We start from the raw sequence: 16,913 nt of genomic DNA on the forward strand, positions 1-16,913 counted from the left end.
AACATTGAACATCATGTTAAGCTTTCCATCACCTTCATATTTTAGCCAAACTTAAGACATTTTAACTATCAAAATAGATAACACAAGGGTTGGTGTGGTGGTTCAGCACCTCACCCCTTAAACAAGAGGTTAGGAGTTCGATCCCCACCTCTGGTGAACTCTGTGGCCAGTTTATACTAACATTAAAATTCTCCAAGACCTTATTAAAAAAATATATGCAAAATATGTATCATGATCATAGAGTTCAAGAAAATATATGATTGAAACTATGCATTCCTTCAATACATGTGTATTACAGAAATACATACAAGTAATTTCGAAGGCCAACAATTGAACTTCATATTGAACACATTCTTTTTTCTAAGAGCAATTATTTCATAGTGAACATAAATCTCATCAATGTAAAAGCTAATTTTCTTTTATTTCACAGTGATCACTACTACATCGCAGTCAAGCCACTCAGAGTAAAAGTAAAATCCCAATTGCAAAATGAACACTATATATATAGGGGTAAACAATTTTTGTTTTGAATCCTTCAAAGGAATTGGATAATTCACTTGTGGAATTCCATGACCCAAGTTTGGTAAGCACAGCAAGCTCTGCGGAATCCAGTAAATCCAGCACCCTTAGCCAAAGCTTCAAATTCTTTCTCAGTCCTTTCTTTGCCTCCTGGGTTATGTGCTAACATAACAATATCAACATGTACTGCATTCTTTGTGGCAGCTGATGTGTCTGGGGTCTCTGGAAGTATGCACTCTGCAACTAAAACTTTCCCATTTGCAGGAAGTGCTTCGTAACAGTTCTTCAAGAATTTTAAGCAATGCTCATCGCTCCAATCATGACAAATCCACTGCACCAATATATTCAATATTATCCTCTGATTTGGATCTTAAATTTTAATATAAAAACGCATATCAATAACTTTTATGTATGTGATAGTCCGCGCTATCAGACTATCTCAAAATAGTTACTGGTGACAAAATTCATAATAGATGGAATTAGTAGTATGTAACTAAGGCAGATTACCTCTTTATAATAAGTTAAAATATAGTGAGAGCGTTAAAGATCTTTAAATTGTCAGTGTTTATAAGTTAAATCTATACAAATATGTGTATTTGTTTCATATTGACACTCCATCTCTCCTACTCTACGTATTTGGATGGAACTCGTGGCGTAGGAGGGAAGGAATGTTAAAACGAAACAAGCCGAGGTGTTTATCAGTTCCACCTTAATTCTTAAAAGGTAAAAAAGGGACCATACAATGTTTTTGTATGTGAGAGGGTGGGCTAGGTTGGCCTTACCTTCATGAAAATGGCATCTGCTTTCGGTACACTAACAAACATGTCCCCACCAACATGTTCGACACCTAAATAAGATTTAGGAAAGTTGTTAGTGCGCAATACAAACTAGCAAATACAACATTAATGTCGTTATCAATTGTAGGTGAAGAAAAAGACATTTTAATTACTCCCTCCTTAGTTCACTTGGGGACAAAAGCTATACATCAATTAATATGGAGATTGTGGTAAAAAACTCATATTAATCATGATTTCTTAAAGAGCGTGCAAATTCTAAAATGAACAAATAAAAGTGAACGGAGGAAGTAGCTTTAATTACCGGGGTAAGCTGGAGCATCTTCAATAACATGTGACAAATCAAAGTTAATGCCTTTAATGGACGGATACTTGGAGACAATCATGTTCACAGTAGCCCCAGTTCCACCACCAACATCAACAATGGAATTGAGTCCTTCAAATCCTTTGTAGTCTTCTAGAATCTTCTTCATGGTCATGGTAGAGTGATCAGACATTCCACGGTTGAAAACCTTGTTGAATCTTGGATCCGTACCATGGTACTCGAATGCTGTCATTCCATAAGCCTTGTTGAATGGGACTCCACCATCAAGTACTGCATCTGTTAAGTGGTACCTACAATTGAAAAAGAATATTAAGCAACGGAATCGAAACTTTTACCGAATAGTTAAAAATATAAAGTGATAAATATTAGTAAGTCAAGGTAATTCAATATCTACTACATACAGAATAACTTAAACCATAATTGGAGTAATTTTCCTCCACTTGGCCCTAACCATTCAACAACTAGTGGATCACACATAATTTTATTATTTAGTGGTTAAAAGAAATAAGTCAACAACCTTATTAATATTAGTGTATGAGGTTCAATAATGATTCGTGAAATTGAAGCGAAAGATCGAACGTTAGTAGTTAGATCATGGATGAGTTTGTGACTTTGTGGTGCTCAATCATTGTTTCCATTAAGTCAAAAACTATTAAAAAAGAAACACTTGGACTAAAAAACATTTGAACAGATATTGCATCTTCCATATAATTTCTTTATTCTATCTTTGGTGGTGCACCTTATCACAAGTGTAACCAAATACAAGCATACAACCAAACTTGTCAACATGATACCCCTCCTTTTCCATTTTCCACACATCCAACAGTAAAATTTGATTCATAAAATACTATATCTCGTCGATTCTCTTGTCGTTTTTTCTTCAATAGGTAGAATCAATCTATTGAATTACACGCTACGTTCCACTACAGGTGCAGGGTAGCAATCAACATTGATAAAGACTCAAAACCAACTCAATTGAAATCACGAACATTCTCAAATTCAACCAATACACCTAAACACCTATTTGAATTGTGTCATTATCACATTTAAAAGCTTTAGCTAATGGACAAGTCACAGTAACTTTACTTATTGTCTCAATATTTTAGTAATTCATTTTTTCATGATTGCCTTGCAAATATGGCATAACCAGAAGGAAAAGCAGAAGAAATAGAAAATGATACTAATATGATTTGTAGTAATGAACTTGCAACTGTTAGGCGTGTGAACGAAATTCAAGGTTAATAGTTGAAAAGAAAAGAAAAAAGCCTACTTATAAGTTGTTGAATATGTTTGAAAAATTCCTACGAATTCTGTTTAAAGTGGACAAGTCCAACAACTACATGACTAAAGGAATTGAGTAAATAATTGTAAATAAGAATTTCATAGGAATACTGAGCTACTTAAACTTTCAACTTTCCATCACGCATACTGGAAAAGAAGAATTAAGAGAATTTACCAGCTCTCCATGAGGACTTTATCTTGATTCATGAGCAAAAGTGGGGCAACAGAAACACCATCTGCATTCTTAGTCAGTAACTTACACACCGGAGCCAGACTATAAAGCCGCTCTACGCGGCCATCAGGGAGGGTCCTGAGTGTACAATTAAGCACAGAGTAAGTAGCGAGAAGCCTAAGCATTCGATCAAGCATAACGGGTGCCTCTGGATTCTTCGTAGGGAGCTGAGCAGCAAGCTCAGAAGGAGAAATGGCTGCACCTGGACCAGCCTTAGCCATAATTTCAAGAAGGTCAAGTTCTAAAGCTGATTTTAGGACCATAGGAAGTACAGAAGCACTAGCCAATTGCATTGCAAATAAGAATGCTTCATCTTCTGTTTGAGTTAGGTTTTGGTTAGTTGAATCCATTTTTCAGATTTTTGGATATAACTGAATTAGGCAAGCTAAGGGAAGTAGAAAAATAGGAGGGGGTTTTGATGAGGTGCCAATGTGAGGAGTGGAGTGTAGCATTTTATATGGTCATTTTTGGTTCACCAAACCAAGTTTGGTGGGGATGTTGGCCTACATTTTGACCCCACAACCCATAAATAAGTAGTCCACCTCTCCAATGCTTGTGAGTTGTGATACCAATCTGACGTATAAGTGAATTGAGCAACCACCCACATTCACCCTATGGTTCTATAAAATTAATATATGCTACGAGGAATATGAGTGAGTAAAACTCACCAAGAGAGATACATTAACCCAATCATGTTTTAAATTTAAAAAATTAGGACAGAGAGCCGTCATCTCTCAATAAGAGAGTATAAAATAAAGAGTCAGAATAGAACAACTAAAATTTCAAATGCAGAAAGAAAAACTATAATAAAATTGAGGTGGGCTATTGTTTCTTCATTTCATTATCAGTAGATTAAATAAAGATCCGAAACTTGCTCCATCCCAATCACCCTGGTTCCAAGAAGGTATAAATTGCAATGACGTCTGTTTTTCTTTAATTTCTTCTACTTCTTAGCTTTCTTCGTTATAGTGAAATATGATTAACATGGAAGGCAGCACAGTTAGAATGGTAATAACTGAGGAGTTTTTGTTAAGACACCTATCGATGCGACTGATAAAGCAGAATTATACAACAGTGTCAATAACTTCAACAAAATCTAATAAATTTAACAAGTGATGAAATATCAAATGTGGGTGGACAAATTTGAAATAGAAGGCAAGAGGAAAATACTTCAGGTTATTTAGATGGGAAATCTATCTCTTTTAATTCATACAAGAAAATATAAGATTGATAACTCAACTTTTTTCTTGGCTTTTACTTTTACATTATTTAAGCATCTCATGTGTAATATCATCATAGAGTGTATAACAAACTCTGTAATGATCATAAAATACTCAATTCTCTCTGACTCATATTTTTTTCATGCTTGTTACTTAGTAGAGATTCATCACCTCATTAAGATTGATATAATAAGATTTAGCTCCTCTTGTACTTATCTCTATAGAGAATTTTATTTTTTACTAATAAAAAACCACACTACATATTCTATTTACTATCTCGTGGTATAATTTGCTTTAAAAAAAGGGATAATTATCTAATTTGACAAACTTATACATTATATTAATTAAACATAGTGAGAGTTTAAAAAATTATCAAACATAATGAGAATTTCTGAAAATTACCTCGTGTCAGTGATATAACAATTTCTGAAATTCGCTTCGTATCATTAATACAATAGTTTTTAAAATTCGTTTTGTATCAGTAGTACAACAATTCGCTCTAATACAACTGTATTGTTGTTGTACCACTGATAGAGAGCGAATTGGTGTATTGTTTAAATAAAACAAATTTCAAAAACTATTGTATCACTGATCAGGCAAAGCAAATTTCAAAAACTGTGTGCTACTTTTGGTTAACTATCCAAACTATCATTATTTTTAATAATTAAGCCTCAAACTATCACTATTTTCGATAATTTTCCTTAATTGATTGCGTGAGTATTTGAAAGTTCCTTTACTTCATTTTTACAAAAAGCCTGGAAGCGAACTCAGTTAATGTAAAATTCCAATTGGTCCACAATGACTAATTATCCAACTAAAAGACATACTGTAATTGTCTTACCTACTTTGATTTAACATCTACGAAGAAAAATATACATAGGTCGCTTGACGAACACAACTTGCACTGCAGCTATTGGCCGGTGACTATATAACGAACCACAAAGATGATCCAATTATTTTTTTTTTTAGTTTTCACCCGGTGTCCGGTACCTGTATAGGAGCGTTGATTATTCGGATAGCGCACTACAGGGTCTATTCTGGGGGTGACGCTCCCAACATGATTTTCTCCATACTCAAAACTCGAACCTGAGACCTCTGGTCAGGGGTGGAGCCAGCCCTTGGGAGGGGTTCGGCCGAACCTCCTTCGACGAAAAAATGTACTATCATTTATACATGATTAAAATTAGTTTTTATGTCTCTATAAAGGTGCTGAACCCTTTGACTAGGTTTTCTTTAAATATTGAACCCCTTGAGTTGAAATTCTGGCTCCACCTCTGCCTCTGGTTAAGGGTGGAGTAGACCCATCGCTGTACCACAACCCATATTAACGACAATCCAGTTATTTCAATTTTCATCCAAATCCCTATATAGCAATAAAACAAAAATGGGATAAAGGACCACCCATAATTCAAATGGAATAGCAAATTGTCACATTTCCTGCCTCATAAGGGTGCATGAAAACAAATTATATGTAGAATAACAATGGCCTTATATAAGGTTAATGTTGATTTTAGTGCAATTGCACTATCTCAGTTAGCCACTGAAAAGCAAAGTCAAGCTTTAAGAAGAGAAGGAAAAGTATTACTCCCTCCGTTTAAAAAAGAATGATCTAATTTTCTTTTTAGTCAATTTAAAAAAGAATGACCTCTTTCCTTTTTTGGTAATACTTTAATTTCAACTTTCCACATGGCATGTTTACGACCACAAGATTAAAGAGCATTTTGGTACATTTGACACTACTTTAATTTAAGACCACAAGATTTAAAAGTCTTCTTTATTTTTTTAAACTTTGTGCCAAGTCAAAGTCGGTCATTCTTTTTTAAATGGAGGGAGTATTTCAGCCGAGAGAAAAATGAATTAATTATGCATTACAGTGAAAATAGTGATATATATACACACTGTTAGTTATAACTACTTCCTAGCTAACTCACTAATCAAGTGTTTAACTATCACACTTATTTACTTAACTGACACTTATTTACTTAACTGCCACTTAACCACTTGTAAAGAAACATCAGGTAATTCCTAATTCATTAATCCTCTCAAGCAAGTGGGTGTGAAGACATTTAACACACCTAGCTTGCCTACCAAAATCTCATGCTGCAGTCTAGGCAATTCCTTTATCAAAATGTCTGCAAGTTGTTCCTTGGAGCCTACATGTTCAATTCTCAGCATTCCCTTTTGTATCTTTTGTCTAATGAATTAACAGTTTTCTATATGTTTATTCTTTCATGAAACACCGGATTGACTGCTATTTGTAGAGCTGCTCTACTATCACTGAATACCACAACTGCTTCTTCAACTTCATGTCCCAATTCCTTTAACAAGGCAGTAATCCATACCAATTCTGATACAGCATTGGCCATGCTTCTATATTCAGCTTCTGCTGAATTTCTTGAAACTACAATTTGCTTCTTAGATTTTCATGACAATAATGAGTCTCCATGCGTAATTAGAAAACCTGATACAAACTTTCTAGTGTTAGGACATGCTGCTCAGTCTGCATTACAATACATATTCAATCTTCTTGACCTTATACTACTTAGCAATACTCTAAGTTCTGGCTTTCTTTTCACATACCTCATAACTCTAACAGCTGCTTTCCAGTGTGATTTCTTTGGTTGTTGTAAAAACTGGCTAAGTGTCTGCATTGAGAATGCAATATCTGGTCTGGTCAATGTTAAGTATAACATCTTCCCAATCAGTCTTTGGTATCATTCTCTATCTCTAAATTGTTCATCATCTGACTCTCCTATAATAGAATCCAACTCCACTGTTGTCAGCTTGGCATTTGTCTCAAGTGGTGTCATAGTTGGTTTTGTATTTCCTAATCCCAAGTCTGAGATAATTTCTAAAGCATATTTTCTCTGATTCATCAAGATACCTCTTGCATATCCGCTGAACTCCATACCAAGAAATAATTTCAAATCACTAAGATCTTTGATTTTAAAGGCCTTTTGTAGAGATGTTTTAGTTTCTTCTATCAGGGTTAGATTACTTCCTGTTACCAGCATATCATCAACATAAACAAGAATTACTACTACATCTGCTCTTTATCTTTTAATGAATAATGAGTGATCCAATCTGTTTTGAACAAAACCAGCATGTATCAATGCTTCACTTAACTTCAAATTCCACTGTCTACTTGCTTGTTTAAGTCCATAGAGGGATTTTACAAGTCTGCATACTAGATCAGGCTCCCCCTGACTTGGAAACCCTAAAGTAGCTGCATGTATACCTCATTATATTAGTCACCATGTAATAAAGCATTGTAGACATCTAACTGATGAATATGCTAATTGTATTGAGCAGCCAAAGAGAGAATAGTCCTGACAGTGGCTATCTTAACAACTGGAGAGAAAGTTTCATGAAAATCAACGTCATCTCTCTAATTATATCCTTTGGCTATCAATTTAGCCTTAAAACTTTTCTACATCACCATTTGCTTTCAACTTCACCTTATATACCTATTTTCAGCCAATGGGTATCTTGCCCTTGGAAGAGGAACTAGGTCCCATGTGTGATTATTTTGAAGTGCCTATAATTCATTCTGCATTGCTTCTAACCATCTATCATCTAAGGCAGTCTCGTGATAGAAAGCAAGTTCATGAACAACTGAGAAGGCTCTTAAGTAGTTTTTATAAGAAAGAGAGAGCTTATCATATGAGAGGTGATCACTAATGAGATAAAGGACATTACTAGCAGAAGGTTTAGAAACAAAGTATAACAACCAAAGAGATGGCTTAGAAGTCCTGGTAGATCTTCTAAGAAGGGGTATTATAGGAGTAGTCTGAGAAAGTACATCATTGGGAGGAATACTAGTATTACTATCAACAGGTGTAGCAACAGGTAATTCAATAAAAATATCACTGGGAATAGAAACTTCTGGTACAGGTGTAGAGACAGAAGAGTCATCTTCTAGATGATACTCAGGTGTGAGAAATAGATCTTTAGGTGGAACAATAGATGCAAGATTATCTCACAAAGAAAATTGATGTTTATAAAACAGGACATCTCTATTCACAAAAAACTTCTGATTTTCAAGATAAAATAAAATATAGCCTTTGGTGACACTTGAGTAGCCCATAGATACTGATCTTATTTCCCTAGGAGCAAACTTATCAGTTCTAGGCAACATACTTGCAAAACACAAACATCCAAGTATCTTGAAATGAGTAAGGCTTGGTTTTTTGCCAAAGAATACCTTATATGGTAACTTACCTACCAGGGTATGAGATGATAATCTATTAATGATATAAGCTAGTATAAGCACACAATGTCACCAAAATTTGATTAGTATATGGCCCTGAAACCTGATAGCTCGAGCTAATTGAAACAAATGCTTGTGCTTCCTCTCAGCTACTCCATTTTGCTGAGGGGTATGAGCACAAGTTTTGTAATGAATGATCCTTATTTCCTTCAGTAGATCCTGCATATAACCACTGACAAACTACCCCCCATTGTCAGTTTTAATACCTTTGATTGTAGTATTAAATTGGGTACAAAGCATTTTAAGAAAATGTTTAAGAATCTGTAACACATCACTCTTAAATCTGAGTAAAAAAATCCAAGTAATCCTTGAGAAGTCATCAACAACAGTAAGAAAAAATCTATTTCCATCAAAAGTTGTATGTTGTAGGGTCCCCATACATCCAAATGTAACATATCAAACACATTATTGGATTTATTATGTCTATTAGGGAATGAAAACCTAGTATATCTAGCTAGTGGACAAATTTCACAATTGCTTAGAGCTGATTTACAATCATCAACAATATAACTAAGCATATCCTTCATTATTCCAATTGATGCATGAGCTAACCTCCTGCCATAGTATGATATCATCTCTACTACCATTGGCAGTAAAAAACTTTATTTGATCACCTTCCGTACATCCATGTTTAGACGATCCTTGATAACTAGAATGTATAGACCATTACTTTCTTTTCCAATCTCCTTCAGTTTCTCACTGGAAAGGTCCTGGAATAAACAAAATCCAGGATAAAATAATATAAAATAGTACAAAAGGTTATATTGAAATTCTGGTACAAATAATACATCATGTAAGTCCTCTGAGTCTGTGAACTTGTAACAACCAGTATGAGTAACAAATGTCACACCTCTATTAGAAAAGTGAACTTTTCTGTTTAGATCTGAGTTAACATTTTGCACATCATGCAATACATCTAAGTATGAGGCCATGTGATTAGTAACACCACTATCAATTATCCATTTCATATCTTCTAATCTAGCTACAGGAATTTTAGTAATACCTGCCATACTTGCCATGTAGTTTGAAGAGGATGAATCTCTTTCAAGCATGTACATAATCTGGCTATGTTGATCACCTGTCATCAGTGGTACCCTTGGTAGATCAGGTGTGACTAAGGAAGATGACATTTTTTCTTTGTCTTTTATCACTGATTATGGCTGTAGAGATGCATTTTCATCTTGCACATGATAAGCAGTATTACTATTACATCTGTTCTTTGGCTTCCAATCTAATGGGTAACCATGTAACTTATAACATTCATCAATGACATGACCCTGCATCTTGCAATAATGACACTTCTAATCCCAGGTTTTCTTCCCCTTTTGATAATGTTGATCGTTTGCACTCCTATTAGGTCTATTGTTCATTCCTCTGTTTGCCAAGTGAGCAACCAACTCTATTCCCTCCCCAATTAGAGACTTATAGTGCATGGTTTTCCCTGTCATAAGGGCTTCTAATTTTGTGCCTTCCCCACTCATTGAGAAACTAGTTATGGATCTGTGACTTTCTCTTTCAACCAACATTGCATATGCTTTATTAATGTTTGGAGTTGGTTCCATCATTAAACTTTAGCTTCTTGATTGGTCATAATTTTTATTCAATCCCATTAAAAATTGCATCAATTTCAGCCTCTCTAAATGTGCAGCGAATTCCTTAGACCTAGGGTAGTCACACGATGGTGGGACTATACTAGCAAATTAATCCCATAAATTTCGTAGTTTGGAGAAGTAACTAGGAATACCATCATTTCCTTGTACTGTGGTGGCTATAGCTTTATGTAATTGATAAATTCGGGAAGCATTTACCTTGTCAAATCGCTCACGGAGATCCTCCTAGACTGCTCTTGTACTTGTCGCATAAACAATCATAGTATGCAAATCCTGCGTAACAGAGCTCATTATCCATCCCAAAACAATTGCATTGCATCTGTCCCATTGATGACCTAATTCAACTCTGAAATTCTCTTTCAGTGTACCATCAACTATTCCAAGCTTGTTCTTCCCAAGCAATTGAATAAGCATAGCCCTACTCCAGATAGAGTAATTATCAAAATATGTCAATTGTATCGAAACTATCAGAGTTCTGGTAGTGTCAGAAGAATGTAGAAATAGAGCATGATTGTGATCAAATTTCACAGCTGCTGCCATTGTTGAACTTCACCCAACTTTGTGAGAATCTGTCAACGAGTTTGAATCTTCACAAATCTCCTTTGATAAACTTACAATCGTGGTTTTATGTCTCTAATACCATGTTGATTTTAGTGCAATTACACTGTCTCAGTTAACCATTGAAAAGCAAGGTCAAGCTTTAAGAAGAGAAGGGAAAGTCTTATTTCAGCTGAGAGAAAAATAAATTAATTGTACATTACAGTGAAAACAGTGATATATATACACATTGTTAGTTATAACTACTCCCTAACTAACTCACTAATCAAGTGTTTAACTATCACACTTATTTACTTAACTGTCACTTAACCACTTGTAAAAGAAACATCAGATAATTCCTAATTCATTAGTTAAAGTCCCCATTGCAATTAGTGGGACCAAAAAATGACTATTTAATTCAAATCACAAATTAAGACAACGTGATTAAGTATAACAGGATCCATGGTACGTAACTCTGTGGATTTTATAATCACCATTTATTAAAAATGAGTGAAGGAGATCAGGGGTAATTTACACTACGAGGTACGAGTTTGGCCAAATTCAATAGCTTTAACTCAAACTCAAAATCTGCATATTTGTATTAAGAAATTAATCTAATATGTATAAATAATTTATTCTAGAGTATTCATTGTCATATTCTAAAATTCAAAAAGCCATAAATTTTAAAGGCAAGCATTAATGCTCTAAAAAATTATATAGACAACATGGAAGACAATGACAAATTCCTTATTAATATACCTAACATATACTCCTAGAGGTGTACATTTTTAGAGAAGCCTCCTTAGACTCGCATTCCAAACTTTCTCCACGTACCTTGTGCTTCTTATCTATTTGATCGAAGATGTCAAATAGATATTTGACAAGGAGATGCATGGATGTCTCGGTGTAGAGGTGAGATGAGTTGATTGTGGATGGATTCAAGAGTAGAAGTAGATCAAAGAAGTATTGGGCGAGGTGGTCAGGTAGGACATGACGTAGTTGCAGCTTACCGATGACATGACTTTAGATAAAAATTAAGGTATGGAGGACACGAATTATGGTAGAAGGGTAGTAAATAATATTGTGTCCATACTAGTGGTAGGAGCGTATTATCTGGCCGTCCATTATAGTAGTTGTTAGAGTTATGACCTGAATTTTGTTGATCCAGCCCAGAAAATTTTGCGGTGCGACCCATGTTGATGATTTTCAATGGGGTCTGTGATTTCTAGTGTAAGAATCGGACCGACAGGCCCGATATGGACCTTTATGTTTTTAGGCCTAGGACTTATTTATATAAGTGCATTTTGTGGGTTGTTTTGGGTATTCAAAAAATTTAGCCTTCTCCACATTGTACTCTCTCTCCATTATTGTGAAACCTTCTTTGCCTCTGCCCATGATTTTTTCTGCAAGGGTTTTCACGTAAATCTGTGTGTTGTTTTTATTTTTTTATTTGTGGTTTGCTTACTCTATCCGAATCATAACAAACTGGTATTAGAGCCTATTCAATTATTTTCTTGGGGATGACAACCATGAAGTATGATATTCTACTGTTGGATCGCAATACTAGATTTTTGTTAAGGCAGGTTAAGCTGCGGGATGTGCTCACACAGATGGATTTGGACGATGCTCTATTAGGGTTTGATAAGATTCCCTCATCGTGGAAGGACGAGGACAAACGACGTAAGGATCGAAAGGCTCTATCTCAGATCCACCTTTATTTATCCAATCAGATTCTACAGGATGTTTTGAAGGAGATCACTGCCGCTGCGTTGTGGTTGAAATTAGAATCACTGTGTATGAAGAAGAGCCTAACAAGTTAGTTACATCTCAAACAATGACTTTATTCCCATCGCATGTCTGAGGGTGCATCCTTGGAGGATCACTTATCTGTATTTAAGGAAATCATCTCTGATTTAAAGACTCTGGAGTTTAGGTACGATGAGGAAGATCTAGGGTTGATTTTGTTGTGTTTGCTACCTGCATCATACACGACCTTTAGGGATACGATTTTATATAATCGTGATACCCTAACGATTGATGAAGTCTATGATACTTTGTTCTCTAAGGAGAAGATGAAGCATCTTGTGAATGTGTCGGAGACTCATGGAGATGGTTTCATTGTTCGAGAAAGGACTCGTGAGAGGAATTCTAGGGGTGATAATAGGTTTAGGTCCAAATCCATTAATAAAAACAAAACCTGTAATTACTATAATAAGAAGGGCCATACCAAATTCGAGTGTTGGAAGTTACAGAATAAAGAGAAAAGAGAAGGTCTAAAATCAAAGAAAAACCAACCAGAGAAGTTCGGTGAAGCCAGTTTTGTGGAAGATGGCAGTAGTGATAGAGAATTCTTGGTAGTTTCTGATGGTAACTCCAAACCCTGTGAGGATTGGATTCTTGATTCAGCTTGCACATTTCATATGTGTCCTAATTGGGATTGGTTTACAACATATGAAATAATCTCTAAAGGTGCTGTGTTGATGGAAAATAACGAACCTTGTAAGATAGTTGGTACTAGAACAATCAGGATCAAGATGTTTGATAGGGTTATGAGGACACTTGGTGATGTGCGGTATGTCCTAAACTTAAAAATGAATCTTATTTCCTTGAGTACCCTTGATTCAAAAGGTTATAGGTACACTGGTGAAGGTGGAGTCCTAAAGGTTACTAAAGGTGCTTTTGTTATTATGAAGGGACAAAGAAAGTCTGCAAATTTGTATATACTGCAATGCAAGGCTCTACTATTACAGGTGATACAGTTGTTTCTACCTCTTCTCTATCAGAAAGTGACGTTGTTAAACTTTGGCATATGTGCCTGGGGCATATGAGTGAAAACGGGATGGCTAAACTAAGCAAGAGAGAACTTCTTGATGGGCAGAGTATTACCAAATTGGAGTTCTGTGAGCACTGCATTTTCGGGAAGTAGAAGAGAGTCAGACTCTCTAAAGGCATCCACTCAACTAAGGGCACACTTGATTACATTCATTATGATCTTTGGGGTCCTTCTAGACTGCCATCTAGAGGAGGTTAGAATTACTTGTTAACTAGTATTGATGACTATTCCAGAAAAGCTTAGGTGTTCTTCCTGAAGTAAAAGAATGATGTGTTGCTTGCTTTCAAAGAGTAGAAGCGTATGATTGAAAAGCGAATAGGGAAATAGGTAAAATACCTTCGGATTGATAATGGTCTAGAGTTCTATTCAAATGAATTTAATGCTCTGTGCAAGTCAGAAGGAATTGTGAGGCACTTGACAGTTCGTAATACTCCGCAGTAGAATAGTGTGGCTGAAAGAATAAATAGGACTATAATAGAGAAGGTGCATTGTATGCTTTCTAATGCTGGTTTACCCAAGTTTTTTTAGGCTGAAACAGCTTCCATAACTTATCTTCTTATTAATCGCTCTCCCTCAGTCGCGATTGATAAAAAGACTCCACAAGAGGTATGGTCTGGTACTCCTGTTAGTTATTCTGATTTGAGGATATTTGGATGTCTTGCGTATGCTCATGTTGATAATGGAAAGTTGGAACCTAGATCTGTCAAGTTCTTATTTATGGGTTATATGCTTGGCGTTAAAGGTTATAAACTTTGGTGTCCAGAAAGTAGAAATGTTATAATTAGTCAGGAGTTGAAGATGCTTGTACAATGCAAGACTAGTTGCTAAAGGTTACAGTCAGGTTCCAGGCATTGACTTCACAGATGTGTTTTCTTCAGTTGTAAAACATAGTTTGATTCGAGAATTGCTTGATATTGTGGCCATGCATAATCTTGAGCTTGAGCAGTTGGATGTTAAAACTGTATTCTTACATGGAGAAGCTGAGGAGGACATCTATATGCAGCAACTAGAGGTCTTTGTGGTCTTTGGAAAGGAGGACTATGTATGCTTGCTGAAAAGTCTCTTTATGGCTTAAAGCAGTCGCCCAGGCAGTGGTATAAGAGGTTTGACTCTTTTATGACCTCTCATATATTTCAGAGGAGCAGTTATGATAGTTGTGTCTATTTCAAGGAGGTAAGTGATGGTTCATTCGTCTATATTTTCTTGTATGCTGATGATATATTGATTACAACAAAGGATATGAGAGAGATAATAAAAGTCAAAGCCCAGCTCAGTAAGGAGTTTGAGATGAAAGATCTGGAGCAACAAAGAAGATTCTTGGCGTGGAAATTATGAGGGATAGAGAGAAGTTTAAGTTATACTTGAGTCAGAAAATGTATATTGAGAAAGTGCTTCACAGGTTCAATATGCAAAATACCAAACCTATAAGTACTCTATTGTCAACTCATTTTAAGCTCTTGATCACTTAATCTCCAAAGACAGATGATGAACGTGACTATATGTCTCGAGTTCCATACTCTAGTGCCGTCGGGTCTCTTATATATGCAATGGTGTGTTTTCGACCAGATTTATCTTATGTCATCAGTGCATTTAGAAGATACATGGCAAATCCTAGAAAATAACATTGGAAAACAGTTCAATGGGTTTTTAGATACTTGCATAGATCTGTTGATGTTTGTTTGTAGTTTAGAGATGAAGTAATCGGGTATGTTGATTCTGATTTTGTAGGAGATCATGATAAAAGGAGGTCCTTTACAGGCTATGTTTTCACCATAGGTGGTTGTGATATTAGTTGGAAAGCTACCTTACAGACTGCGGTTTCTTAGTCAACTACTGAGGCAGAGTATATGGCTATTACAGAGGCTTTCAAGGAAGCCATTTGGTTGAAGGGTCTGTTCGGTGAACTTAGCAAATACTTACAGATTACTATGATTTTTTGCAACAGTCAGAGTGCTATCTTCCTTATAAAAGATCAGATGTTTCACGAGAGGACAAAGCATATCGATGTTCGATATCATTTTATGCGTGAAATTATTGCTCGTGGTGATATTGTGGTGAGCAAGATTAGTACTCACGATAATCTTGCTGATATGATGACCAAGACACTATCAAGTGCCAAGTTTGAGCATTGCTTGGACTTGGTTAGTGTTAGCTGTTAAGATGTGCCCTTAGGGGCTTTTGAGGAAGAGGTGGAGAGTTTGTCTTGAAATGGATTTGAGTTCTGAATTAGAATTCGTGTCAAGGTAGAGATTGTTAGAGTTGTGACCCGAATTTTGTTGACCCGGCCTAGAAAGTTTTGCGGTGCGAACCATGTTGATGATTTTTAATAGTGTATGTGGTGGTAGCGTAGGGATCGGGCCGACGGGCCCGATATGAACCTTTATGTTTTTGGGCCTAGAACTTATATGTATGCACGTATTATATAAGTGCATTTAGTGAGTTATTTTGGGTATTCAAAAAATTTAGTCTTCTCCACATTGTACTCTCTTTCCATTATAGCGAAATTCCTTTACCTCTGCCCGTGGTTTTTCTCGTAAGGGTTTCCACATAAATCTGTGTGTTGTTCTTTGTTTTCTTTTACTTGTGGTTTGCTTACTCTGTCCGAATCATAACAATAGTTGTATTATTATTCTTGTTTGGGTGTTTAAAATGAAAACCATCTACTTTAGGTGTCAAAATGAAAGTTCGTGACAAATTTAGGTGTCTGGCAATGATTTGGCCAAATATATTCTAGAATTTTCAAAATAGATACTGAAGAGTAAGAGACCGGTGACCCATAATAAGAAGGTATGTACAGAGAGCTAACTTGAAATAACAGCCAATAAAATGATTGCATAATTCGAAGAGTGCTGGTCCTTGTCTTCACCAACTCCAGTATTCATGTAGAAATACATCTAATGATTATTTGTCTAGCCGAGAAATTTGATTAGATGGTTTTGAATGTTACCTACTTTCAATACTTCATTGATGCAGAGAGATAATAGAAACAAACCCAAAGGAACTCCATTGATGCTGAGAACCCGTATAAAAAACAATCCATGTCTGTATATATAGATATCAAGTTGTGCAACAGTAAAAATGACCATATGGAGGAAATGGAGGGATCAACTACTGGAGGGTAGCCGGATCTTGATTTAAAAATCAATAGAGATTATGGTTTTCTCAATAAATACAAGGACATCTTATAGACATAATTAGCAATTCACTTGTTGAATTCCATGACCCAAGTGTGGTAAGCACAGCACAGCTTACGGAATCTGCTAAAACCAACCCAGTTAGCTAAAGCTTCAAA

The 16,913-nt window shown here is 35.7% G+C and overlaps 1 protein-coding gene across 1 annotated transcript; it reads right to left on the minus strand.

Annotated features, from left to right (window-relative positions):
• Positions 1–257: 257 nt before the first annotated feature.
• LOC107862991 (caffeic acid 3-O-methyltransferase) lies at positions 258–3,556 on the minus strand (the record flags this gene model as incomplete). Its single annotated transcript, NM_001324845.1, is given in 4 exon segments — positions 258–850; positions 1,302–1,366; positions 1,618–1,928; positions 3,095–3,556. Coding segments are annotated over 4 exon segments (1,080 nt in total). The 3' UTR covers positions 258–553.
• Between the last annotated feature and the right edge of the window lie 13,357 nt (positions 3,557–16,913).

Source organism: Capsicum annuum, chromosome 3, assembly GCF_002878395.1.
Source record: "Capsicum annuum cultivar UCD-10X-F1 chromosome 3, UCD10Xv1.1, whole genome shotgun sequence".
NCBI classification, from domain to species: domain Eukaryota; kingdom Viridiplantae; phylum Streptophyta; class Magnoliopsida; order Solanales; family Solanaceae; genus Capsicum; species Capsicum annuum.